The 27,037-nt window shown below is 48.2% G+C and overlaps 1 protein-coding gene across 1 annotated transcript; it reads left to right on the plus strand.

Moving 5' to 3' along the window:
- The first annotated feature begins 11,898 nt into the window (after window positions 1–11,898).
- On the plus strand, window positions 11,899–26,261 carry PABPN1L (PABPN1 like, cytoplasmic). Its single transcript, XM_063141204.1, has 8 exons — window positions 11,899–11,918; window positions 14,822–14,996; window positions 15,443–15,548; window positions 17,219–17,286; window positions 17,904–18,010; window positions 20,357–20,444; window positions 20,987–21,132; window positions 26,222–26,261. The coding sequence occupies exons 1-8, from the start codon at window positions 11,899–11,901 to the stop codon at window positions 26,259–26,261; spliced, it is 750 nt and encodes a 249-aa protein (XP_062997274.1).
- Window positions 26,262–27,037: the final 776 nt, after the last annotated feature.

The raw sequence follows: 27,037 nt of genomic DNA on the forward strand, positions 1-27,037 counted from the left end.
TCTTTTCTACCTTCTGCACAAGACCCTCTGCTATCTTCAGCCCCCAGCCTGGAAAGAGGCAGGTGGGGAAGGAGAAAGGAAGCAATACCAACTCACCTGTAGCTTCATTGTCTCTTTCCTGCTGCCATTTTGTTTTCTCTTCTCCGCACAGCAGCCTGAGGAGACCTCATAACTGTAGCAAGATTCAACGTTCTGGGTCGCCTCCACCCCCTAATAATAATAGCTTCGGCTATTGGGCGGTATAAAAATATGATAAATAAATAACTAGAGGAGGAGGAGGAGGAGGAGGAAGAGAAAGTGGGTCAAGGATTCTTCAACTGTGCCCACCTGTGGAGGGATTTCTTTCAAGCTAGTTCTGGTGTATTGATTGTTGTCACCCTGAAGGCACGGTCATTCTTCTGGGTTCTTTGCTGCCTCTTGAAAACGGATCTGCCAGGTGCGGCCCAATGGCCCTCTTGGGCAGTCTGAACTGTGTGCTTTCTCATTTAAGAGCAAGGAAGGCGTGAGGCAAAAGAGATCTAGGAAGGTGTCGTTCCCACAATGGAAGCCATGTGGGCTCTATCCTGGGCCATGGAAGCCAATGGGACCGCTCAATCACTTTCGAGGGGGCCAAGATCTGAGCACAAATGGTTGCCTTCGATAAGACGAGGCCTCTGTTGTACAACACAGCACCGGGCCTCTTGCTACTTTGCACGCTGGAAGTCCTGGAAGCTCTGTGGAAAGGGATGGAAGGTGTTAGGGATGGAGAGTGCTTCCAGACGAGGCTCCCGTGATGTCACTGCCCTGCCTCCTTCATGGAAGGTCCAGGTGTCGTTGTCGTCTACTTGTGTCCCTCCTGTGTTTTCTTACTGCTTCTTCCATCTTTTTCCAGAAAATCTGTTAAGGAGGTAAATACAGAACAGCTGTATTTCTGATCAGTAGCACTAGCAGCCCTCTGCCTGGAAGCAGGCAGACTCTCCGGTGATCCTGGAGTCGGGCTGCCCATCGGGATAACAGATGCGGACCATAGACTTTGCTCCATGTTAGGGCGTTCTTAGTCTATGCCACATCGAAGGTAGCACAGGAGGGGCGGGTACAGAGGAAGCTTTCCTTGTACAATCACCCTGCCTCACCTGCAGAATTTTACAGTTGGTCCAGATGTCATCCTCGTCTTCCACTTTTATCGGCTCTGTTTTCCCACTGCTGCATCTGTCTTTTTTCCTTTCCATGAAAAATCCTTTAAGATTTTTTAAGGTCCCAATAATTCCGGTGTGCTCCCCAGTTCCTTCTGTATTCTGAGCTCAGCTGCCCATCTTTCTGATTAAAGTGGCAATATCCACAGCCCTTCACTGGCAGCATTTCTCTGTTTTACGCTGAAAGGTCTCCACAGCTACAACAGGCTGACCCAGCATTGATCTTGTGTGTTTTACCAAGGCGCTCTCAGCATGAGAAACATTTATTGACGTGAGACGGTGAAAGGGGAAGGAGCGTGCAAACCCAGTGAGGGTAGTTGCCTGCTGTAAAACAGCTGGGCGTATTTCAAGTCGGTGAACCGGTCTAGATCTCTTGCTTGGAATTCGTTTAATCACAGTCTTTTACAGTGCAATCCTATATATGTTTACTCTAAAGTTAGTCCCATTGAGTCCAGCATGGGTAGTCTTAAGCTGTGAGCCTAAGTGGTAATAAGTCCCACTGAACTGAAATGGGCATTTCTGCCTCAGGATAGATGAATCTGTCAATTTCAGTTGTCCTCTATTTCTCATTTTTCCAGTCTTAAAATCAGTTCATCCTGAATGTTGGGATTTTTCCCCTTTAAGTTCACATGAAAATTCGTAATGCAAATTTCTCCTAATATGTGCATTTTTGAATGCAATCTTGTCTACTATGCACACTTTGTGCAAGCAATTTCATTATATAATGGTTTATTATATAATGTTATTTCCCCTCAAATATGCATTTTTGTAAGTATTTTTTTGATTGGAGAACTTCATTGCAAATTTCGAAGAAGTGTGAATTTCAAAGGAATGCCTGCATTTCAGTTCACGTATTGGTACAAAAGGGCAAAATTAGGTAGGGAAAGGAAAGGAACCTCTCGTGCAAGCACTGAGTCATTATTGACTCTTAGAAATGCTTTCGCTGGCATTTTCTTGGCAGGCCTTATAGCGGGGTGGTTTGCCGTTGCCTTCCCCAGCCATTATTACCTTTCCCCCAGATAACTGGGTACTCATTTTACCGACCTCGGGAGGATGGAAGGCTGAGTCGACCCGAGCCGGCTGCCTGAAACCAGCTTCCGCTGGGATCGAACTCAGGCCGTGGGGAGAGTTTCAGCTGCAGAAACTGCTGCTTTACCACTCTGCGCCACACGAGGCTATCAAAATTAGGTAACTTTACATTAAAAAAGTGAACCAAACTAATTTCTTCCCACCTTTGATCCGTATTTCTAAGTAGATCTGTATATAGGGTTGCACTGTCAGTCACCTGACATCAATGCAGCCAAAGATCTCTTAATGGAACCAAACCTGGAGTTCTCCTCTGTTACTTTCCATTCATAGAGCCTCATTCATGGCAGAAATGGCTTAGAGCAGAGATAGAAACCATGCAGACATTTCTACTTAGCATGTGAAGCTCACTAGCAATGAGAATGAGCGTCTTGCTTGTTTCTCCCATGATACGTGTGTATTGTTAGTTTATTTCTCTTGCATTATCCTGTAAAGAGCTAATACATAAATGGAATATTTAAGACGTGGTTCATGGGTCATCCTGGTGTTCTATTCGTGGTGATAAACTTCCTCTTGGCCTTCGGATTTTAGCAGCCATTTCTTTTGCCATCAGGCCATTTTCTCCTCCGCCCTGGATCTGAACTGTGTGGCATGGGCACTACCTCTAACCGGCTGAGAAGCCCTAGACCACCCTTTTTCCAGCTGGTGCCTTCCAGATGTGTTGGAGTTGTAGCCCAACACATCTGGAGGGCACCAGGTTGAAGAAAGCTGGCATAGACAGACAAATCTTTAGGAATGAACAGCATACCAATGGATAAGGAATGCAATACGGTTACATTCAAACCAAAAGCTAAGCGGGAAAAGGAGGGATTGCCTCTACTGGAGCCTCAAATATTTATCCCAAATCTGAGAGCTTTAATGGTATTTCAGTGTCCATCCTACCTGCACCCCCCTTCAAGTAATGCCCAACTCCATCCTTCCAAAATGGTGGCCTTTGTATGGGCGAAAAGGAACAAGCAAAAGCAGGAGGTGGTCTTAAAAAAAGAAAGGATGATACGGGGCCCTCATCTTCCATGATAAAAACCAATAAGGGCATTTCTATGGTCAAATATGAACACTGTTTGTTGTTTAACAGCGACTTTCTTGCATTGCTTGTTGTTAACTGAGGTCTTGCCTTCCAAGAGGTTTTGGTGTAAGATTGCCTCTTCCAAAACTCTTTAGGCGAGGCCCCCTTCCTTGGGAAGGTGCCGCTGTCTTCAGCATCCTGGTAGTTTCAGATTCTGCCTTCCACCACACCAACTGCAAACGTGGTATTCCCTCCAGAACATAAAAAAGCAGCTGGTTGGGTTTAATTATAGCTTCAGACATGGAGAAGAGATGCTGAGAACTTCATGGCCGGCTGTTCAAAGTGAAGTGGGCAGGTCGCGTGGGTTGCGCCGGCGTTGCTAGATGCATACACTTGGACAGCCTTGTGGGTATAGCTGCCGTGACGTTGATGGGCAGCCCAGTTCCCCCCAAGAATAGAATGAAGGCAGAGTTGCTCAAACTGGTGCCTGACCTGTTGGAGGGTACAAGATACTTGGAGGGGTGTGTGTGATATTTCAGAGGTAGAGAGAGTCCTGCAGCAGATAGAAACAGAGCCTTTCCCTCCCACTCTTCTCCCAAAAAACAGAGAAAGACAGGGAGCACGTGGCAGCTTTTGACCACCATGTTGCTGCTGCCGCTGCCGCCTCCTCCTCCTCCTCCTCCTCCTCCTCCTCCTCCTGACAGGTTTTAGGAAGAATACCTCTGTTCTTGTCATCTTCCAATGCCAGGGTCAGGTTAGTGCCCCAATCCACAGATCCTGTTTATACAGCCATGGGCTGAATGTGTGCAGATGCACAGGTGCTTTCTATGCACCCAAGTTCAAAAAAGTTTGAGAAATCTGAACTAAAGCTACAGAAAATCTATCCCAAAATCGAGTTGCTTTGTGATTTTATATTTCTTTGGGGGGGGGAAATTAAGAGGGGGGCTTGCCAGCACGGTCCAGTCCATGCATTCTGTGATGTTTGCACTTCTAGAGTTAAGACCTTCAGACCTTCCATGCAGAATGAAAGAATTGAAATGACTGAAGCTGTCTGGCCTTGGCAGGGAAAGGCACAGGTGTGCCTCTCTCAGGTGTGGTTTCTCCGAGCTACTCCGTAATTGCCTTTAACTATCTTTGGCCATACCCTTCGTCAATGTTATTGAAGGGCAGCCAGTGGATGTACTCCTTCCTTGTTCTATGTGTACAATTATTATTATGGGTGGATTTTAATCAGCTCAGAATTGACTAAATAAGGAATCAGAGGTGGTGGTTATGTTGAAGTATATTAAAGACAGAGCACATGGTTTCTGACTGTGTGTATGTGATGGAAGACCAGGGGGTCCCCAGGTGGGAGGTGAGATGGTTATCAGCATCTGCAGATAGTTTTCTGAAGGAGTTAGGAAGAAAAGCAGAGGGAGAACTTTTGACATCTGGAATGAACATGGTGGTGCTTTTGGATCTCCTAGGAACAGGAAACCATAGCAACCCAACCAGCAGAATGCATGAGGATCTGGTCACACGTGTCTGTGCAACCCATAAGCATCCTCAAGTCTGTGGGCACAAACGTGCTGATTGGACTGCCACTTTCAATAATCATGCAACCAGCTCTTTGCTCCGCAGACACACATTATGGTCGCGGGTCGCTTGTCTCCATATCCTTTTACAGTCAGGGTTGCGCCCGAAGGAGGATCTCTAACTCTTGTGCAAGCCCCTCTGAAAGGAATGGGACTTCCACGCTCCTGGTGTTTGCGAGTAGCCGACACGCTAGATTTCGTGCATTTTATTTGTCGTTGATATCTGGAGGACTCAGAGATGAAAAAGGCTGCCGTCTCCTCCCGCTCGGAAGTGTGTGTGACGCTTGTGGTGGCGGCCAACTCGGATTCTCCTTACAAAGTTTTATACTTTGGCAAGAGAGTTGAAATAGCTTGTTTTGCCCAGACAGCTTCCCGGGAGTCTCTGGATATTCACACAATACTGCAAATGGTCTGATCCGATGAATGTTTACCCAGAAGAAAAGGCCATAAAATTCAATGGGACTTAATCTCAAGTACATGTGTTTAGGATTGCAATCTAAGAATGCCTTTAACCTCATCTCCAAAATGTTGCTTCAGAATTAGGTTCATGAAGTTCCAGAAGCTGAAAACACATTTTTTAAAGAGAAAGGGCATTCTACAAATGTGGGGAAATCCAGTCCTGTCTCCTTCTGTCATCTTCTCTTTCATTTCCGTATTCCTCCCCAACCATCTTCTTTCCCCTCTGAGCGCCTTAACCAGTTCCCATACAAAGTTGTCAGCCTGGCAGAGTGCCGATTTGCTATGTCTATGTCAGACACGGTCATTTGGGTAGGCCAGGATCCAATTCACACAGCCAATTTCAAGTTGACTTTTCCCTTGTTTGTGTCGTCGTCGTTGATCAGTTGTTGACTCAGTCTGTGGGTCACATGGTGATTCACAATGCCCTTGGCAACCTTTGAGAAATGGTTCCAACAAAGACATGGACTCGTTCATCCATCTTGCTCTGGGCTTGAACCGTTCATGAGATCACTTTGATGCATCAAAGTCCACGGAAAGAGGCACGAATTTGCCATGTTTAAATGGCTGCTTGATCATCCCTCCGACTTCTTGCTCTGGAATTTGATAGTCAAATTCTCCCCATGGTCACGGTGGCACTTGCCTTCTCAGCTTTCACACATTTTGGCTAGTTGTTGATTCTTACCAGATCTTCTTGGTTCTTTCTTTCTTTCTTTCTTTCTTTCTTTCTTTCTTTCTTTCTTTCTTCAGATACTGCTTCCAAAATGTGGAAGACTGAACCACTTGGGGAACAAGAACCAATTTCTTCGTGCTCATCCAACTATGATCACTTTGGCTCGCTTTGGTGTACATAACCATAGCTCAGCGGTAGAACAACACCACCACCACCACTTTGCATGCAGAAGTTCCCAAGTTCAATCCCCAGCTTCTCTAGGCAGGGCTAGGAAAAACTGCTTGCACCCCTGGAGAGCCACTGCTGCCAGTCAGTGTCAACAACACTTGGTTCGATGAACCAAGGCTCTGACTCTGTATAAAGCCACTTCCTATATTCCTCAGATCCTTCCCTTCCCTGCCTTCTGTCTCTAAATCCTCATTTCCTGTCCCATTTAACAGTTAGTCCAGGAAGATCATCCAGCTGATCCTTCTCCTGAAGGAGAAGGCCTCACCAGCTGTGCACGCAGACCTGGTCTTCTCCGGAGACGAAGCACCAGACCTGGTCTTCTCTGTGAGAGTGTCCTGTTCCCCAGCTTCCAACTTTGCTAGCTTCCAGCATCTGGGCTTAAATGTTTTTTTAAAAAAACGTTTTGGAGGGATTTGTGCAAATTCGCACTTGCCTTAATGCTAATGTGCATTGGTGCAAATGGAACAAAATTCTTGTACAAATCCGATTCTATCCATGAGCAGACGATGGAACGAAAGACCCCTGACAATCCGCCAAACGCGGAACGGATTTAACAAGGTCTCTATATCCCTAAACGTCACTTCTTCTCCCAAGCTCAGACTGTGATTTGCAGCCTCATCTGCAGTGCAAACAGGCAGGAGATATCTATTGGGCATGGTGGTCATGTGCAGCCTGCGTTGTCCAGTTCCCCGAAATCATCTTATGCAGGCACAGGCTTGGAAAATATTGCTGCCCACGTGCACGGCTTAATTTGTGCATAAATAATATAACATGGGACGAGTAAGCTGTGCACTGGTTTGTTTTGAGTGAGGATACTTTTGGGGAAGTTTTTGGACCTATGTACACGCTTTCTTGGAAACAGATGCCCTTCCCGTGTTATGTTTCAAGACACATTAAGAGATAGCTGTGCAATTAGAATCAGATGTGGCCTTCCTTCTCTCGGGGTGGAGCCTTTGCTCGGGAGAGTGGGAAAGGGATGGGAGGAAAAGAAGCACAGAGGAGCCCTGTGGAAAAATAAACACAGCGCCAACCTAGCTTTAAAGTCTATTTGCTGAACCTCATTAGATGGGCAAATTCTGGGATCCAATCCAGTTTTTGACAGTTCTATAACCCCCCAAAAATAAAAACCTGGCTCAGGAGCAGCGACGGAGGAACGGATTCCAGTCCTCCTAAAACGCAAAAGTAACCTTGGCAGGACCTCACTCATTTCCATGTAACTCTTGTGGACAGGACCGAGCCGAAGCAATTCTGGGGGGACCAAAGGGATCCTCCTTTTGCTTTTTTAGCCAACTCAAGTCCGGCAGCCAGCTTCATTCCTGGCCGGAAGGGATGCTGCAGCCCGACCAGGAATGGCACCAGCTTGGGTCTTCTCCCATTCCTTGGGCAGTTCTGCCAAAAGAGCTACCGGCGTTGCACGGCAGGCAAAACCTTGGCCTGGTGGCCATCAGGAGCACTGTTCTCAGGGTGTTCTAGAGGCATGTCGCACTTAGAACTGTGCAATACTTGAATCCGAGGGTGCGGCGGAGAGGAGGGAGGGAGGGAAGGGACGTTGCTTGTACAGGCCGACGTGCGTGCGTGCGTGCGTGCGTGTGTGTGTGTGTTTGCAAAGATGTTTTAACGAGAGGAGAATCATAGAACTTTAAACAAAACAAAATTAAAAGAGAACCCGTAACCCACCCATCCCGCCCTGCCCCTTTTCCCCTGGTGTTTGTGGGTTTTCTGTGGCCATTCCAGAGAAATAACGACGTGGTAGGGAGGGTTGTTTTTTTTTTGCAATTCATCTTTTGGCATGCTGTCCCTCTTCCCTCGCTGTTTCCTGCTTTCTCTAAATGTACTGTATGTTTGACCTGTGAAAGATGTAAACATTATGATTCAGGTTATGTCTGTTTTAACTCTGTATCCGTGTAATAAAGAAAATTTAATATCACCCAAACGGATCTGTTTCTTAGGCTTCCTCTTCCTTCTGCTACATAGGCCCTGTTTGCACAAACATGGGAACTGAAGGAGTTTTGGTTTGACACCCAGACTCCAATGGGAACCCCAAATTGTTACTAGTTAAACCAGCTATAACAGCCTTCCTCAACCTGGGGCGCTCCAGATGTGTTGGACTACAACTCCCAGAATGCCCCACTGAAATTATTCCATGCCGATGAATCCCCTCTCCCCGCCCTTTGCTCATATGAGAACATTGCATTCCCTTAACCATTTTGTGGTTAAGCAGCATGGTTTAGCCGGCAGCCTTCCTCAACCTGGGGCGCTCCAGATGTGTTGGACTACAACTCCCAGAATGCCCCAGCCAGCTGGCTGGGGCATTCTGGGAGTTGTAGTCCAACACATCTGGAGCGCCCCAGGTTGAGGAAGGCTGAGTAATAATAATAATAATAATAATAATAATAATAATAATAATAATAATAATTTATTTCTTATCTGCCTCTCCGATTGAATCGAGGCGGGGAACAACAGCAAGCATAAAATACTGATTAAAATATAGTATACACTGTTAAAAAACATCCTAAAAGCATCCTAAAATAAAACCCATCTGCGAATAAAACAATGTGTCAAACTCATTGCTAATGGCTATGAAGCTGTCGTCCAGCACATCTAGAGGGTGCCAGGTTGGGCTAGCTCATTTTTAAATTGTATTTTTTTATATAATTTTTATACCACCTTTCTTCGTGAGCTGCTGAGGCAGTGTGAAAAAAAACCACCCATAAAAACAACATCCTAAAAGCATTTTAAAAAAGGGTGAAGGAACTGTCATTAACAACAAAACAACAACACTACTAATGAAAGGATTTAAAAGGCCACATTAAAGGGATGTGAGTGGACACACCTTTTCCCAAAGCAGTGAGTGGGGGGGGGGGTGTCTTGAAGCTCCAAGGGGAGAGCATTCCAGAATTTGGGAGCGACACAGGAGAAGGCCTTTTCACGTGTGCCTCCCATATGGTTTGCACTCCCACTCCCATAAACCCCCGCCAGCATGGCCAATGGTCAAGGATTATGGGGGTTGTAGTCCAACACATCTGGAGGGCCGGGCCTACCCTAAGCCACGTAGGGCTTCAACCCTTAAAAGCAACATCTTTATCTAGCCCAGAGCTTCCCAAACTTTTCATGCTGGTGACACACTTTTTAGACATGCATCATTTTGCGACACAGTAATTCAGTTTTACTAGCAAACCAGAGGTTAAACTAACCCCTTATAAGAGATACGGACACATACATAAATTGTAATAACAAAATGTACGGGGACACAACATATCTCATGAAAACCTTTCATTTATATTTTTAAAAATATATGATTTGCAAGATAATAACATACGTTTCCAAGATTTTTCACATTGAACTAGTTTTGTCGAGCTGTGATCGAGCAGCGGTTGAGACTATGTTCTATCAAAAAACTGGACCCATGGAATTTCTCAAATGCGTCATTCCAGGTGCAGCCGCGTCACCGGAAGTGATGCGGAATCAGCTGTTTCGACCCGATTATGCGTACTGCGCATGTACAGTACCTGTATGATCCCTCAACCGTGGTGTGCATACACAGATACGATGGAAGGGGAATATACTAGTGCACCATACTAATCGGCACCTTTGCTGCGTAAAAATGCATGCAAGTTGGTATTGCTTATTTCACATAGACTCAGAGGTTTCTCATTACGTTCGCGTGACACACCTACACACTGCAGCTGACACACAGTTTGGAAAGCTCTGATCTACAGCCTAGGAAAGAATTAGTAACTAGTTCAGATCTTATTTATTGTTATTGGTTATATTCATATCCTGCCTTTCCTCCAAGGGAGCACGCTCCTCCTCCTCCTCCTCCTCCTCCTCCTCCATTTTTATCCTTACAACAACAGCCCTGTGAGGTAGGGTAGGCTGAGAGTCAGTGACTGGGTCAAAGTCACCCAGTGGGTTTCCATGGTTGAGTGGGGACTTCAATCCAAGTCTCTCCAGTCCCAGCTGAACACTCTAACCAGTATACCATACTGCCTCTCCATATCTTTCAATATTGGGTATGCTCCCAGCCCTACCTGGTGATGCTGGGGATTGAATATGGGACCTTTTGCATGCAAAACGTATGCTCTACCGCTGAGCTATAGCCAGAGGCCTCGTATCTGCACAGACGCCCCGGTACCCACTTTAATATATCCGATCATGATGAATGATTCTGGTGCACACCGTGTTGTTGTTCAAAACACAAAATGAAAGGCTACCGCTGCCGGAAAGATGAGCTTCCTTTTGCAATCCTGCAACCAGATCCTAATAACCTTGTTTACCTGGAAGTAAGTCACGCTTTGTTCAATGGGGCTTACTTCCATGTAAGCAGACGCTCGGGTCAATGCATACTCTTTAGCTTTTCTTCTAAGCTTAATTGGGTGAGGTGGGGGCATTTTCCTCCAAGAGAGAGGGGTGCAGGGGGAGGTAGGAAGACAAAAGTGAGGGGGGAGGACAGGGGGAGAATGCTAATTAATTAATTGTAATTGAAGAGGAACCTTGGATTTGGGATGATGTGGAGTGGGGAACAAATTAATTGAAGAATTTATTTTATTTGAGGCCATTTGGAAGAGAAATTAATCAACTAGCTTTGCCTCCTGCAAAGTTTAAATAAATCCTAGTCATTATTTCCAAAAGTGTATATAGAGAAATAAATTAACATGTGCCTATTCTATGCCACTTTGTGTCCTATGGGCCTGGAAAGTGCATAACGATACCCCTGCGGGGGTTATCGGTGTCAGTTGGCCATCCTCCTTGTTGCCCCGACCACAGAGCAGGCCCACCTGAGCAGCTTTTATTTGGGGAGGCGTCTTTCTATCCTTGCCTCATAACCTACAGGATTTAAGCCATGCCCCATGGATTTTTAATGGCTCCACTTTGGGGGTACAACCCATGGCCAAGGAAGGGGTTCTCTAAAGCTGGCTCACATTTTATTTCATAGAATCATAGAATAGTAGAGTTGGAAGGGGCCTAGAAGGCCATCGAGTCCAACCCCCTGCTCAGTGCAGGAATCCTCCCTAAAGCATCCCTGGCAGATGGTTGTCCAGCTGCCTCTTGAAGGCCTCTAGTGTGGGAGAGCCCGCAACCTCCCTAGGTCATGGGTTCCATTGTCATACTGCTTTTGCTGACGTCCAGCTGGAATCTGGCTTCCTGTATCCTGATCCATTATTCCGTGTCCTGCACTCTGGGAGGATTGAGAAGAGATCCTGGCCCTCCTCCGTGGGACCACCTTTCAAGCATTTGAAGAGTGCTCTCATGTCTCCCCTCCATCTTCTCTTCTCCAGGCTAAACATGCCCAGTTCTTTCAGTCTCTCTTCATAGGGCTTTGTTTCCATTTAAAGGCCCAGAGGGGCTCTCAAGGCCCTTTCCCAGCCAACTCTACTACTCAAGATCCTTTAAACTGGAGACTGTGGAGGATTTGAACCTGGGGCTTCCTGCCTTCTTACAGATCAGGTGCTCCACCAGGGAGCAATGAGCCCGTCGCTTAGCCTCAGGGCTGCTTCCAGGGACATTGTAGGAAGGTGTTTCCCTGCTCCGCCCCCAGCAAGCTAGCCCCACCTTCAGTGGGTCAAATTCTACATGATTGGTTGCTGACATATCAAATGGAGCTCCAGCGGTTCCCCAGCAGCTGTTTCTTCCTCTGAGCTAGGCAAACCAGCCCCCACCTCGAGTGTGTGTAGTTGCTGGCAAAAAGAGGTGTGAGCAGAGATGTTTGGACTCGGGGCCAGGTAATGGGTGTGGCTCGGCTCTCGTTCTTGTGTTTGCTCGCTCACTTCTGTGCTTGTTAGCTCTTTGGCCCTGCAAGCATCCTTCTGGAGTGCAGCTGGTGCAAGATGGGGGGGGGGAGACTTTGGGGGTGCCTGGTCCTCTCTGGTAGCAGGGCTTTGGCCAAGGTGGTAGAAAGGTGAATGGGCACAGCGGAGGGGAGGGAGCGCCTCTTGCTCTTCTGTGTGCAAGCATGGCAAAGTGTCTTGTAACGTCTCAAATACCTTCGCATGTGTGTGAGCCATTACCTGTTCTGCCTTAAGCAGCAACATGTCTTCGTCTGACCCTGCTTTGCACTGAACCGACTGTCCTACCAGGCGCTTGCCTCAGTAAATCTTGCTGGACTTAATGATGGGACTTTTCCATGGAGGGGCAGACAGAGAGAGGCCATGAGGGTCAAGTGTCCTCCTTCACAGAGGGCAGTCCTCTACTTGGAAGTTTGACAGAACAGTCCTCTCTTTGAAGGCAATCTCTTCTTGAAGGGCTGTCCAATCCAATTCTAGTTTAAAGGTAAAGAACCATCAGAAATTATGTGAAGAAAAAATTGTGGCCTTGAAGTGGTCCATCAACAGTTTGCTTCTGGTCAGCAGAATGAGCAGGCCCCCAGTTGGCTATTGTCTTCCCCACAAGGGTGAGATGTATGGCCTTTCTCTTTAAATTATAGCCATTGTTTTTAAGTTTGCATCTCTCTCTCTCTCTCTCTCTCTCTCTCTCTCTCTCTCTCTCTCTCTCTCTCTCTCTCTCTCTCAACATATGTAATTTTTGTGCAGTCTTGTGTCCTCTTTTGGTGGACACAAAAGGCATGTCCCCTTTTTCTTCTTCCTTTTCTCAAAGTGTAACTGGCCACCCTAACTTTGGTTCTTAACGAGAGCAAGCCATTTTAGGGTAATGCAGGCCATTGTTGGAGATAATTCAATGGGCTTTACTGCTTGGGCTGCATACTTAAAGGCACAGAACGCAAGACGTCCTGCACACAGCTATTCCCTAATAAGAGCTCCGTCAGACGAGCGTTTAATTGCATGCTCGTTACTGGGCACTCTCAGATTTCCCTGGGTTCCTCTCACAACGTTGTCTGCCTCCCGAGTGCCTCCTGCCCCTTCTAGCCTTGTTCACGGCAGAAAAAAACAAACCCATCAAGTCTGATTTATTTTTGAAAATGGGAGCTTTACCACACCAGCGTTATACTGTGCAATCACTGCGAATTGCATGCAAAGGACTCCGAAGTTTTCCACCTTATAATCTGCTTTGATTGTGAAGTACTCCCATGCAGCCTGCCTTAATTGTGCTATAAAGCCAAAAGATTTGCCGTATTTAGCCCCTACTTTTTGAGCGTATCTTCTGAGCTGCCGCTGGGGCGCAGGAGCAGGATTTTAAAGAAATGCTTACATCTGCGTAAGCTTTAAAGATAAAGACACCAAAATTGGCACAGTAATCGATATTAAGGAAAGCTTTAAGCATACCAAATTTGAATTGAATTGGGTCATCTGTTGATTTTTTAAATGGTTTTTTACATTTCCCCACTTAAACTCACTTCCTGGTATGCAAAGGATCGCTGTCGCCCGGTAGCAAAAACAACAACAACCGTGAAAGCTTAGCGTTAAGGGGATAATCGGAGGGAAGCAGGTAGGTGGGATGAAGTTCTGGAAGTTGCCGCTATCTCCTGCTGTGTGCAGAAGAAACAGCATGATAAAGACGACCCCTGAATGGGCCACGTGCACGTTGTTTACTTCCTCATTCAAAGGCGGAAGTAATGAGGGACAACCGGGTGGGCAGAGAAGCGACGGCATTTTTCCTCCGTGTGATGATGCTCTCTAAGGCAGCCTTCCTCAACCTGAGGCGCTCCAGATGTGTTGGACTACAACTTCCAGAATGCCCCAGCCAGCTGGGAGATGCAGTCCAACACATCTGGAGCGCCCCAGGTTGAGGAAGGCTGCTCTAAAGCAACAACAACAAATGACCCTGAAAGTATTGCTTTTTTGTTTTCTGCAACCTTAGGTACAATCTTATGCACGTTTAGACTGAAAAGTCCTACAACTGCTAGCACTTGCCAGCCAGCTGTGCATAGGATTGCACACATAGGGTATTAGACATGATCCACTTGAAATCTGAAATGTTTGCCAAGGGCAAGGGGCCACAATGGCATTTTTAGGAACAAGGTTAAGATTTGGCCGGTGGCAGGAAGAATTCAGCAGTCGCCCACCACATCTCTTGCATGTATCTTGGCTGATTTGAAAATTCATTGCTCTGCAGGTGTTTCTTTTCCATAATGCCGCAGCTCAATAGTTGCAGCTCACTATGGGCTGGAAGGGTGTTGTTTGATCTGCAGGGAGATGATGGGTCATGGTGCACCATGACAAGATGGGTCAGGTGCACCATGACAAGATGCACAAGGGCCGCCCTTGGGAACTGCCTGTTTCTACACAATACGCCTTGCCATCTGCTCTCCCTTTTTAGGGTGCTTTGTCTTTGAACCGGACAATCAATCAAATAGAGGACTGACATAAGGAGAGCCACGATAGATCAGACCAAGGAAGGACCCATCTTAGACCAATGTTCTGTTCATATAGTGGCCAACCAGCTGCCTATGGGAAGCCCACAGGCAGGACTTGGATGCTGGTCCTCTTCCAGTTCTCCAAAATAAAGAACTGTCCTCTGTAAAGTAGGACACCCCTCCGCCCAGAACATGTGTGCTTCTGAGCATGTGCAAAGCATTTTTCCTTCTTCCCTGGGTAACCACAGCGGGTCTGCATGCCTTTTGGGTTTCAGGACCAGAACGTCTGGGATACGTTCTGAGACCATGATTTCCCAGGCCGTATTGAGCGCCACTCTTGCCTTTAACCCTGGTGCTTGTGTGTTCCCCCCCCAGCCCCCACTTCCCCGATGCTGGATCCTGGTGGTGTGACCCTCCATCTCTGGCTGCCGTCGCCGACTCCCCCTGGGATGTCGCTGAAATATCTGCTTGGCAGAAGCACCTGGAAGAAGAGGCGGAGCTGAGTCCCCTGCAAGGGGAGAGCAGGGAGCTCCTGACGGTGGAGGATCCTGTGAGTCTGGAGGGCGCTGTGCAGGGTGGAGTGAATGTCGACGTGGAGAAAGCTCCTGGGGCAGCGTTCCCCAACCTGAATGCCTTCCAGGTGTGCTGGGCTGCAACTCCCATCCTTCCCAGCCAGCTTGGAATGATGGGTATTGCAGTCACACACATCTGGAGGGCACCAGTTTGGGAAATGCTACCTAGGGGCAGAGTGCCCTCTTGCAGTCTCCCGTGGCTCTGGGACTTCTAAGCTGGCTTCACTAATAAGCAATGGAGTGGTCCAGGGTCTAGGCTTGGAGCCAGGGGGGTGGTCTTCAAGATGCTTTTGCTCAGGGAGGTTTCCTCTCAAACATTCAGCAATGGGAGCTTGTGGCTTGGGAAGGGCCGAGTTCTGTTGCTGCACCCGACGGTGTGTGACTCTTCTTCTCTTTGTATATTTCTGCCCATCTCGGTCTTCAGGAGCTGGAGGCCATCAAGGCCAAAGTCCGCAAGATGGAGAAGGAAGACGAATGGCTGCAGGAATTGCAGGCTGAAGCCAAGGACCTCATCATGAGATCGGACCCAGGTATGGTTCTCGGGGTGCAGCAGGGCTGGCCAACACTTTGCGGTCACCTCGAGAGGCTTGGCTGTGCCGTCCAAGAGACGTGCCATGCTTTGGACATTGCCACCTCATGTGCTGTCAAGTGATGCCTCGGCTTGGGCAGGTGGACCAGCTGTGGTTACCCAAGATAGCCCAGCTTTCTCCAACGTGGCACCTTCCAGATGTTATTAACTATATCTCCTATCTGCCCCAGTCAGCATGGATGGTTGGGGGGAGTTGTAGTCTGATACGTCTGTAGGTCACCAGTGTGGCGTTAACACCCCACAAGCCAGTTCCCTAAAGCATGTCTAGCATTTGTAAGACTGGTATGTTTAGAACATTGACCTGAGTGCGTAGAGTTAGAATGTCTTGGGTGGGGGAAGAGTGATATATACGGAAGGACTGGGGAGATTGTGAGCTCTCTGGGTTTTAGCTGTGTGTGTTAGCTCTTGGTGTGTAGAGTACTTGGGTTCTGGAGACTTTGAGGTTCAGTGTAGAGAGCGGTGTCTTTTGAGGGTGGTGTGCTGATAGTCAGTTGGTGTATATTAATCAATACTGATAATAAAGTTCAAGAGTGAAGGTGTGAGAGAAAGGAAAGCGTGTATGAGAAGAGTGAAAGGATTGGATGAGAGGTTTTAAAAGTTTTTTAAAAAACTTTTATTATGAAACAAAGCTTGTGAACTTTTAAAATAAAATTTTAATCAGTTTGTTTTAACTACCACAAAAATCCCACATGTCTGTTTGGCAATTATCATCTGCAGTTATTTACATTTAGCACCCACTCTGACAATAATTCGCCTCAGGACATATAATTCAGAGCGCTTTAATTTCTTACTGAAATCCTTCCAATTTAACCCCTTTCTCTGCATAGTTTGGAGAAAGGCGGTGGTGGTCCCTGGCCTCAGGCTCCTCAAGTGGTGGGGCTTAGCTTGAGCAGGGAGTGTCCGTGGCCGGGCCTGTTGATCAGAGCCTGTGTCGTGGCAACCATCTTGGGAAAGACTGGCCTAGACTTCAAAGGAAGAAGAGCGCCCATCTAGCCCAACGTTCTAGCCAGACAGGAAGTCCCCGAACAGGACATGAGGGCAAGGGGTCTTCCACGTGGCTACCTCCAGGTGGCTGGTATTCAGTGGCAAACGCCCCACTCCTTGGGATGACCGAAGCTTGGGCCAATGGCTGTTGCTCAACCTGAACTGCCTCATAGGGGTATTGTGAAGATTAAAAGGGTGGAAGGATCATGTACATTGTTTTGAGCTCCGTGGAGAAAAGTCAGGATATAAATGTCAGAAATAAACACTACACATTGGGAGCCCCCAGACTACAACACCTCTCATCCCCAGCCAGTATAGCCATTGGGCGTTGCACCCTGAGACATCTTCGGGGAGGGGGGTTCTATATTAGGATGTAGTGGCTGGGGGAAGGGGTGTAGCTACTTGGGGAACCCTGGAGAGCCAAATCGTGATTCCCATAGGGCTGGATCTGGCCCCTGGTCCTGCGTTACCCACCCTCAGCATGGAGAATTCCTAGAATGACTTCATAGAATCATAGAGTTGGAAGGGGCCTAAAAGACCATCGAGTCCAACCCTCTGCTCAATGCAGGAATCCACCCTAAAGCATCCCTGACTTCTAGCATTTGTTTTTCCTCCTCCTCGATGCAGGTCTTACTTTACCAAGGACAATTGAGGAAAAGGTTGAGGCTGACCACCGCTCCATCTACGTGGGAAATGTAAGCGAAAACAGGCTTAATTGAACATGCTGAAGTTGTATTGAATGCTTGGGCGTCATCCTGCATAAAGTAAGCTAAGCTCTCCTTCACTGCTGAGCAACTACTGCCAGCCAGCCAACCCAAGGGGTTGAATCCAGATTTAGCTTCACTTAGAGAAGACCCGTTGACAGCAATGGGACTTGGGTTACTCATGAATAATCTACATCTCATTCATTTCATTGGGTCTACTCTACATAGGACTAAATCTGGACCCAAACCAAGTTCAGGACCTGAGAGCAGTCTTGGTCTACCCACATCCACAGTGAAGCTTTAGACATTAAGACAAATTAACTCCCGGTGAGAAGATATGAAGGGGGAGAAGCAGCTTGGGACTGAAGTGTTGGTGCAAATCCATGGGTGGGCAGTTTTAACAACATTGAGCTACGTTCCTCAACCTGGTGCTCTCCAGATGTGTTGGACGGCAACTCGAATCATTCCCAGTTGATGGCCATGTGGGCTGGGGATGGTGGGTGTTGCAGGGCATCAGGTTGGGGAAGGCAGACATAAAGCCATGCTTCCTCTTGAGTGGTTGCTCTGTGTGGCTGTGATGTTATCTCTCTCTCTCTCTCTCTCTGAAGGTGGATTACGGTGGCACCGCAGAAGAGCTGGAGTCCCATTTCAACAGCTGTGGGCAGATCAACCGAGTGACGATCCTGTGCGATAAGTTCTCTGGCCATCCGAAAGGGCAAGTGATCTGCTTTTACCTTGGGGGAGAGCTGAAGAATGGGGTGCCTGGGCTCTGATGTGTGGGGCCAGGTAGCCTGGTTAGGGGGAGGCAAGAGGCCAACACTGCAGCAAACCAAGGCTATGGCAAGTCTCCACCTCAGCCGTGCGGGTGAATCTGAGGCGTTTCTCCAGAGTTCGAAAGGACCGAAGGGCAGGGGTGGGGAACGGAAGGGCCAAATCCACCCTTCCCACAAACGCCAGGGTGCCCAGAGAGCCACACCCCTCCCCCAGTCCAGCGGTTGTTCCGTGGTTTCCTAGCTTGGGTGCCGTTTCTAAAATGTTGAACTTCCTTTCCGAAGGCTTTAGTTACTGGCAGTAAGAAATTGAATCTAAAATACGCGGGTAGCTTTTGGGCCTGCCGCTTCTGCCTTCAGTCCTTTCGACCCTCACAACGCAACCTCCACGAGCTTCTCTGAAATTCTGTATGGCTCTCAGGGCGGCGGGGGGTGGGGGGGGAAGAGGTTCAATCCCCTCCCCGGGCCGAGAGGCCACGCCAGCAGGGGTTACAGCGGGAGCCGCCTCTGGTTCCCTGCGTGAGGCTGTGTGCTTCAATCAGCTGCCTGGCAGATCAGTCCAGCAGGCGCTGTGCTTCCTGCCACGAAGAAGCCGAGGTGAGAAACCGGCCCTTGTGGAGGTGCATCGGGTAAGCACGGAGGCGCTGCCAAGGTAAACAAGGGGCCGTTGTGATACCTGGAGGGAGCACGGCTTGGATTGCTTTGTAAAGATCATGACGTGGGCGGCACACGCTGCTGTGTGTGTGTGAACTACTAAGGAGTCCCTGGCCACCATGGCTTCCACGGGGTTCGAGAATGAGGTTCTCTAGCCTGGGTTTGAGAACATCGATTGAACGGCGGAGGGCTTGGAGAAGCACACAAACCCTTTCCCTTATTTTTCCACTCCTCTGATTGTGAGTTCCCCTCCCCTATAGCTAGCTGGGGATTCTGAGAATTGGAGTCCAACCCTTCTGGAAGCAGCGGGTTTGGGAGGTCTGACCTGACAGGATCATATTCTATGGCCGTTGGGGGCATCTTTCCGCTAACCAGGGGTGTGGAGCCTCAAGCCCGTGGGCCAAATCTGGCCTGCCTGTGGTCCCCATCCAGGCTTCCGGGGTTCCACGTGCCCTTCTCTTACCCATTCGCCATCCCCCAAATATTGTGGTTCCCCAGGTTTTCCATATTTTCTCCATCCACCCCCCAATTATAAAAGGTTGAAATGCCTCCCCTAAAGCTACTTACTGGCAGTAGAAGCTTTGATTTTAAATTATGCTGGTATTTTGGTCCTACGCCTTCGGCATCACCCACCACTGGAATTTGGCCCCTGAGAGCATCTCAGAAATGGAATTCGTCTGAAAGAATTCTGGCTCTTCTGCCATTAGCAGACTAAGGGGAAGTAAAATGGACGTCTTGCAGTGGCCAGTCTGAGGAAGCACAAAGTCTTCTTTTGGGGAGGATTTGTGCCAGTGTAGCCACACTCCCCCTACTCATCTGTTGGAATCTAATTGCCAGTGCCTGCTCCAGAGTTATCACACAGAGGAGGGCCGAAGGATCTCTTCTTGATCCTCCCAGAGTGCAGGACGTGGAATAATGGGCTCCAGTTACAGGAAGCCAGATTCTGGCTGGACATCAGGAAAAACTTCCTGACTGTTAGAGCAGTATGACAATGGAACCAGTTACCTAGGGAGGTTGTGGGCTCTCCCACACTCGAGGCCTTCAAGAGGCAGCTGGAGAACCCTCCGTCAGAGATGCTTTAGGGTGGATTCCTGCATTGATCAGGGGGTTGGACTCGGTGGCCTTGTAGGCCCCTTCCAACTCTGCTATTCCATGAGTCTATGATGTTGAGAAGCCTGTGGGCAAGGTACTTCCAATGGGCCCCCTGCTCATCACAGGAGAAGTCCAGGTTGCCGCTCCTCACATGTTTGCAGAGGGCAGGTCGAAGAAAGGGCACAGGGCGCTGGGCATCAGCACTAGGCTCCCCTTCTACAATGTGGACCTTGGCAAACGCCCCATGGTGCTGAACTACCCCTGATGGCTGGCCCTATGGATTTCTCCTCCCCCCACCCCCCCAAAAAAACCATCTTCTGACGCAGACTGTAAACGTGGAGCGGCAGCCTTGCCCGTTCACTGCTTTGTATCGCTTCCACCATCCCACCGAAATGAAACGTAGGCCCTGTAGTCGGAAGCCGTAGCAGCTGTCGTTGTCTGCCTTTCCCTGAGTGTCCCAGGTAGAAATTGCACCAATGAAAGCTTCTCCCCACGAGAGGCTTTCATGGGGCCTGCGGGAAATTCCCCCATCTCTCCCGTTGCAGATACGCCTACATTGAGTTTGAAGACAAGAGCTCTGTGAAGGCGGCCACGGAGCTGGACGAGAGCACGTTCAGGGGCCGCATCATCAAGGTGGGTCCGGTGGGGAGAGCAGGAGCGGGGAGCGGGAACTCCTGGGGTGCCGGTGCTCCCCTTTCATCCCATAGTTTGGGGGGACCTGTTTGGTTTAATGGGAAGACTGAAGGGGGATGTGACAGAGCAGCCTTCCCCAACGTGGTCCCCTCCAGATGTTTTGAACAGTAACTCCCAGCAGTCTTGACCATTTTGGACACGCTGGCTGGTATTGAGTTGTAGTCCAAAACAACTGGAGGGGGGCAGGAATGGAACAGAATTCAATGCCTTTGATTTCAACTCCATCTCTCCAGATGTGTTGCAATCAAACACATCTGGAAGGCTTTGAATTGGAGAAGGCTAGTCCATAATCTGTCTCTTTCCCAGTGTGATCTTTCCCTTCCCTTGTGCAGAACTGGAGGCCAACCTTCCCCCTCCGGGAGCAATTTCTACGCTTCCTCCACCCCTATCGCGTGTTCCTTCCCCACTCACAAGCTGTCAACAGTGGCAGCGGACCAGGATTTGCTTCCTCGTGGGTCATTCTTGTCTTTGCTCTTCTTTAGGTGTTGCCCAAACGGACCAACATGCCCGGGATCAGCACCACCGACCGTGGTGGTGGCCGGGGCCGTTTCCACGGCCGGGGGGCTCTGCCTCGCCACACCAACTTCTGTGGAGGGCAGCGGTCACGGCCCCGTGGAAGGGTGTACAGGTGAGTGGGCAGCCAGAAGAGCACTTGTAGGGGAACGGGTGTCCTGGAAGGAGGCCTCTATCACCAGATCCCACCAGGCCCGGCTCAATCAACTGCAAGCCATCAACACTCCTGGAAATGCCAAACTCTTCCAGATCTGGCGTACGCTGCTGATTGGGGGTGGGGGATTCCAGGTAAACTTTGTGGCAGGGGGAATCTGGAGAATTTGTGGGAGGGGTGTGTGCAATTGCTCCAAATTTGGGTTTTAGGTTCCCTGTTCCCATTACTCCCTGTAGCTGAACTGAGATTCGTTGTAGGCAAATTTCCTCCTGGAGTGGCAAAATGCCACGAGCCAGGTTAAATTCAGCATCCTTTGAAACTCCTAGAACTGGTGATAGGCAGGGAACAAAAAAAAGGGGGGTGATTCCGTGCCACCTCTGCAAAGGTAGAGATGGTTTTTTTTTAGAAAAACTGCCGGGTAGATTAAATGTCACACTTGGTGGCGTGGCCTAGTGGTCAGGGGTCGGCATTGTGTCTCAGTTTGGTAACTCTTCCTTCAGGCTTCCTTCTCCCACCTTGTTAGTTCCGCAGGTGCCACCTTCTCTCCAGTATATGTTCACACTTCAGCTCCTATTAATACGGGTCCGTTCTGAGTTTGCCCTAGTTGCTGGTTAAATGTAGGCTGCTGTCTCTTCTGCTAGAAAGGGAGGCAAGGACTCCTTAACGCAGCCTTGTTCGATATCTCAGGCTAGGGACTGCCCTTCCCAAACCACAAAGAAGGGCTCATAGTTGCAGGAGAATGGGAGGTGGGGGGACACACCTCCCTTTCTGCTCTCCTGCCTTCCTGGCAAACGCGAGGATGCTAGTACAATCTGCCACGAGAAGCACACGGTCTCCCCTGGCGGGTGCCACTGTCTGGCTCGCTTAGCATCACCTGTGCTTCTGCGTGGCCAGCAGGGTCTGGAAGCTGCATGTAGACAAAGAATCGGACACCTCCGTAGCGCCTGTGAGCAGTGGTTTTCCTCTCATATAAAAAGGAACAGAAATGAGCAGCGGCTTTGCTGCCCGACAGCATCCGGCATCCGAGAGCCCATCACATCGGCGACCCAGAGAGCAGTTGGTTAGGAGTGTCCCTGGGAGCGAAGAGGTAGCTTGGGTTTCTCTGCACTTTCAGCATCTGCCGGACTCCTGCGCTTGGCGGCCTTGCCCCAGATTAGCTGAAAGTGGCTCTTTGCCTTGTGTACGAAGCAGGAGCCAAGAGCCCGGGCATCTGCGTTCAGGGCTGTGTATCCGCTGCATGGAACTGTGTGTCTGTGGGTGGAATCCACAGCGGTGATGGATTCTGGAGTCTCGGTTTAACTATGAGAACTGCAGGTTTAATTATTTTAAAATGCAATCATCCAGCTTTTCCTTAGCTGCATTGGGTTCATTTCGCTAACAGCATTTTTTAAAAAATAAATAAAACATCACCAAATATTAAACAGTGCAGATAATGTACACAGTCCCACAAGAGCACCATATAACAGCAAAGAATAGCGCTATGGTCAGGTATCTGCTAGGTCTAAAGTTAAGCTGTATCAACTGCAAGCTTTCTGGAACCCAGAAGGCGCTGTGGCTCTATGGCAGAGCCCCTGTTTTGCATGCAGAAGGTGCCAGGTTCAATCTCCAGCATGTCCAGGGTGGGCTGGTAAAAAGACTCCTGCCTGAAATTATGGAGAAGGGCTGCCAGTCAGTGTTGACAACAGCAGGCTAGGTGGACCAAGAGTCTGACTCAGTCTGACTCTGACTGGAGCGTGTTCAGAGGAGGGCAACCAGGATGATCAGGGGTCTGGAAACAAAGCCCTATGAAGAGAGACTGAAAGAACTGGGCATGTTGAGCCTGGAGAAGAGAAGATTGAGAGGAGACATGAGAGCACTCTTCACATACTTAAAAGGTTGTCACACAGAGGAGGGCCAGGATCTCTTCTCGATCCTCCCAGAGTGCAGGACATGGAATAACGGGCTCAAGTTAAAGGAAGCCAGATTCCAGCTGGACATCAGGAAAAGCTTCCTGACTGTTAGAGCAGTACGACAATGCAACCAGTTACCTAGGGAGGTGGTGGTCTTTCCCACACTAGAGGCCTTCAAGAGGCAGCTGGACAACCATCTGTCAGGGATGCTTTAGGGTGGATTCCTGCATTGATCAGGGGGTTGGACTCGATGGCCTTGTAGGCCCCTTCCAACTCTGCTATTCTATGATGCTATGAAGGCAGCTTCTGGTATTTCTAGCAGAAGCCAGCCACATCATGGAAGAGGAGCATAATTTGGTTTGCTTTTTCTAGCCAGTGAAAACAGGCATGGATGGAGCACTAAAGCTCCACACCTTCTGACCTCCTGGCTTCTGACACTTCTCACAGCACTGAACACATCAGCAAGCTTACCTATCATCAGTGGTATAGTTAAGTATATCGCAGAAATCCACAAGAGAATCAAATTAGTTTCGATTTCTATCAATCCAACTCATGGATTTTGCAGCAGACCAGCTTTTCCCGAATCGCACAGATTCCACAGACTTGCAGACCATTAAAAAAAAAAATCTTTCTGGAATTTTATGCAAATTTAGCCATAAAAAAATACATACAATAAATAAGGACTGGCTGAAAATGTGGGTTTTCCTCATAGGATAAAGCATGAAAAAATGCATTTGGGAGGGATTTGCACATTTCACAAGCATGAATTCGCTTAGGTGTGAATTTGTGCAAATTTGGGAAATTGGAAACAATCCAATTCTGTCAAGGAGCGGATGATGGAATGAATCACACCTGACAATACTTGAAATGCAGATAGATTTTACAAAACCTGCTACATCCCTAGGTGTAGTAATAGATTTTGAAGTGCAGGTACTCATAGCAACATTCCTCATAGCCACACTGTAAAGGAGAATCCACACTTTCAGGAAGCTATGATTGTGTGTGTGTGTGTTTGTAAAGATAATGGGTCTTAATTACCTATTCAAGACCTACACTCACACACACCCCAATTCCTTGCATTATAAGGGGAATAGCTCACAGTAATACATTGTTGCAGGGAAAATGCATCCTTTCCTCCACCTCCAGATATTGTGAGGCTTGCAGCTAAGTTCAGTGGGGATGGGCAAATCTGAGGGCGGTGGCAGTAGATCTCTTCATCCTTGCTAATCAAGAAGTCCTGGCACCTTCTACCCCATGAACCCTGGCTCTGCTGCACCTCTTATTAACATCTAACACTTCATTTGATTTTTTTTTTTAATAGTTGCTGATAGGAGAAAGGCGGTATATAGACATGATTAAAACCTGCTATTTGTGGGAAGGGCTGTGGTTGAACGATGATAAAATGCTGCATTTGTGCCGTTAGGTCACAGACATCGAACACGCTCCTTCTTGCCGGCTTATAATGCTCTTGGCTACAGCAGGACAAAAACATGCTCAAAATCAATTAAATAAATGGAGAACCCGGACAGGGCCAGATATTGATCAACCGTCCCTGGAAATCTGGACCATTGCAGCTAATGAGAGAGTGACTTATATGAAAGGGGAACTTGGATGCATTTGACCTTTGGCATCCCTTCTTAGACCTCTTTGGGGACGGAGTTGGTGTGTGGGGCCTCCGAGTATCCGGAGCAGCTGATGAGGTCTCCCGGGAGATTTGCTCTTCCTTTCTTTGCTTTCTCTCTGCTATTCCACTCCTTTTTTTCAATTTCTTTTTAAAATCCCATCAGGCAAGTCTGCAGGGCCTCAGTTGCAGAGGCCAAATCCAGCCCACCTGGGTCCCAAACCAGCCAAGCCCCTTTCCCCTTAATCTCTGGTCATTGGGTGGTTCCTCAGCGTTTGTGCAGTTTCCCCTCCATTCTGAAAGGTTGAAATGAGGATTACTTACTGGCAGGAAGAACTTTAAACTAAAACATATTTGCAGTTGTGGCTCTGCCCAGCCCTGGAATGTGGCTCCCAAGAGTTTCCCCCAAATGAAATTCGGCCTGTGAACTGAAAGAGGGTCAGCGCCCCTAGGGTTGTGGGGAGTATGGTTTGGATGCTGGGAGTGGGTGGGGTGGGGAGGTCATATAAAGGAGACCTCTAGCTCCATGAGAATTATTAGGTGAGTTGGGAAAGGGGAGGGTAGAATGCATCATAGGGAAACAGTTTTGGAATTCATGACCTTTTATTGATTGATTGGTTGATTGATTGATTTAATTTATATACTGCCCCATAGCCGAAGCTCTCTGGGCGGTTTACAAAAGTTAAAAACAGTGAACATTAAAAAGTATACAAAGTTTAAAACATCAAAAATATAAAAACAACAGTATCCATTTAAACAACAATAGTTCTGGGGTCCATTAAAAAACAAACAAAGCATATGTTGTTAAATGCTGTTAAATGCCTGGGAGAAAAGTCTTGACTTGGCGCTGAAAAGATAACAATGTTGGCTCCAGGAGAGCCTCATCAGGGAGCTCATTCCATAATTGGGGGGCCACCACTGAGAAGGCCCTCTCCCTTGTTGCCATCCTCCAAGCTTTCCTTGGAGTAGGCACTCGAAGGAGGACCTTAGATGTTGAGCGCAGGGTATGGGTAGGTTCATGTCAGGAGAGGTGTTCTGTCTGTACTGCTATTACTCAAAATAAGAAGGTAAAACCCCGGGAATAAATGGTGACAGATACGAATGGGAGAGCCAGGGATGTTGGAGATGGTTGAGATTCTCTGAACTTCACTCAGAAGCTTGGTCTAGCTTCCCGTTTTCATTTGCGAATTGTTTTGGGTTCATTCGAATGGGAAAACTCTGCATTTCTGTGTGCATTTTTCAGAAGCATGCCATTTCCCACATTGGGAGTGGAAGTGGCATTTGCAGTGTGAAAATGCTTTTTTTTTTTAAAGTGCATTTTAAAGTGCACCTTCCTCAACAACAAAAATGCATTTTTTAATATGATTAAATATTTGGGGATGTGGGCTCCTGTTCATGTTTGGGGTTGTGAACAGGGAAAGTGTGGACGATTTGCAAATTGAAATGAAATTCTCATGTTTCCCTAGATGCACATGGGGCCAGGCATAGGGTGGCAAAATTGCTGGTGTTCCCTAATTACAAGGCTGTGTTTCCTCTCCAGGGGCCGCGGGAGGCTGTCTCCATGGTATGCACCCTACTAAGCAGTGGAACAAGATGACCCAAGTGATGCTTCAGGACTAAATGCAGAAGGGAGTAGGGGAGCAAAAGCCAGAGGGTGCACCGAAGCAAAGTCTATTCTCCTACATTGTCTGTTGTGAGTTATTTGTGATTACCTGCCGTGACGTTCTCCTAGAACACACAGAGGATGTCTACTTCTTGGGTGCAGCAAAGGGGACGGTCAGCTACAGCAAACAAGCCGTTCACAGCCCCCAACTGGATTGGCTTCAGGGTGCAAAACGGACTCTTTTCATTTCCATGCTGTGTTTTGGAGCTGTTCTTGAACTCCCTCAATCATGGACAGAAAATTAAGAGCTGAGCTGCGGCCTGGGGGTGGGCATTTTCTTTCCTTTCCTCCCCAGCCCACTCTGTCACATTCAGCATTAGGGAGTTCAGCCACTGAACTCCTTGGCACAGCTGACGGAGAAACTCAAATAAGGCCCTGTTTCCCTTGAATGATGCTTGATCCAACACTTGGGTAGAGAAGCGAACATTGGGGTACAAGACTTGCTTCTAAGAAATTCTGTTTCCATTGCTGCTTCCCCCACTCCCAACGATGTATTTAAGGGAGTGTCTGTACATGGCGAATCTTAAACCTTGTTGACTGCCATGGTCCTCCTGCTACCCCAAGGAAATCTATTGTTAGCGAGCATGGTTTGCGATCCCAAGTTCAGTTGTAGAATATAAACGTCTCTTGGCCAAAGTCATTAGTTATATCAGCCTTCCTCAACCTGGTGTTCTCCAGACATTTTGGACATGA

This window comes from Elgaria multicarinata, chromosome 14 (assembly GCF_023053635.1).
Source record: "Elgaria multicarinata webbii isolate HBS135686 ecotype San Diego chromosome 14, rElgMul1.1.pri, whole genome shotgun sequence".
NCBI lineage: Eukaryota > Metazoa > Chordata > Lepidosauria > Squamata > Anguidae > Elgaria > Elgaria multicarinata.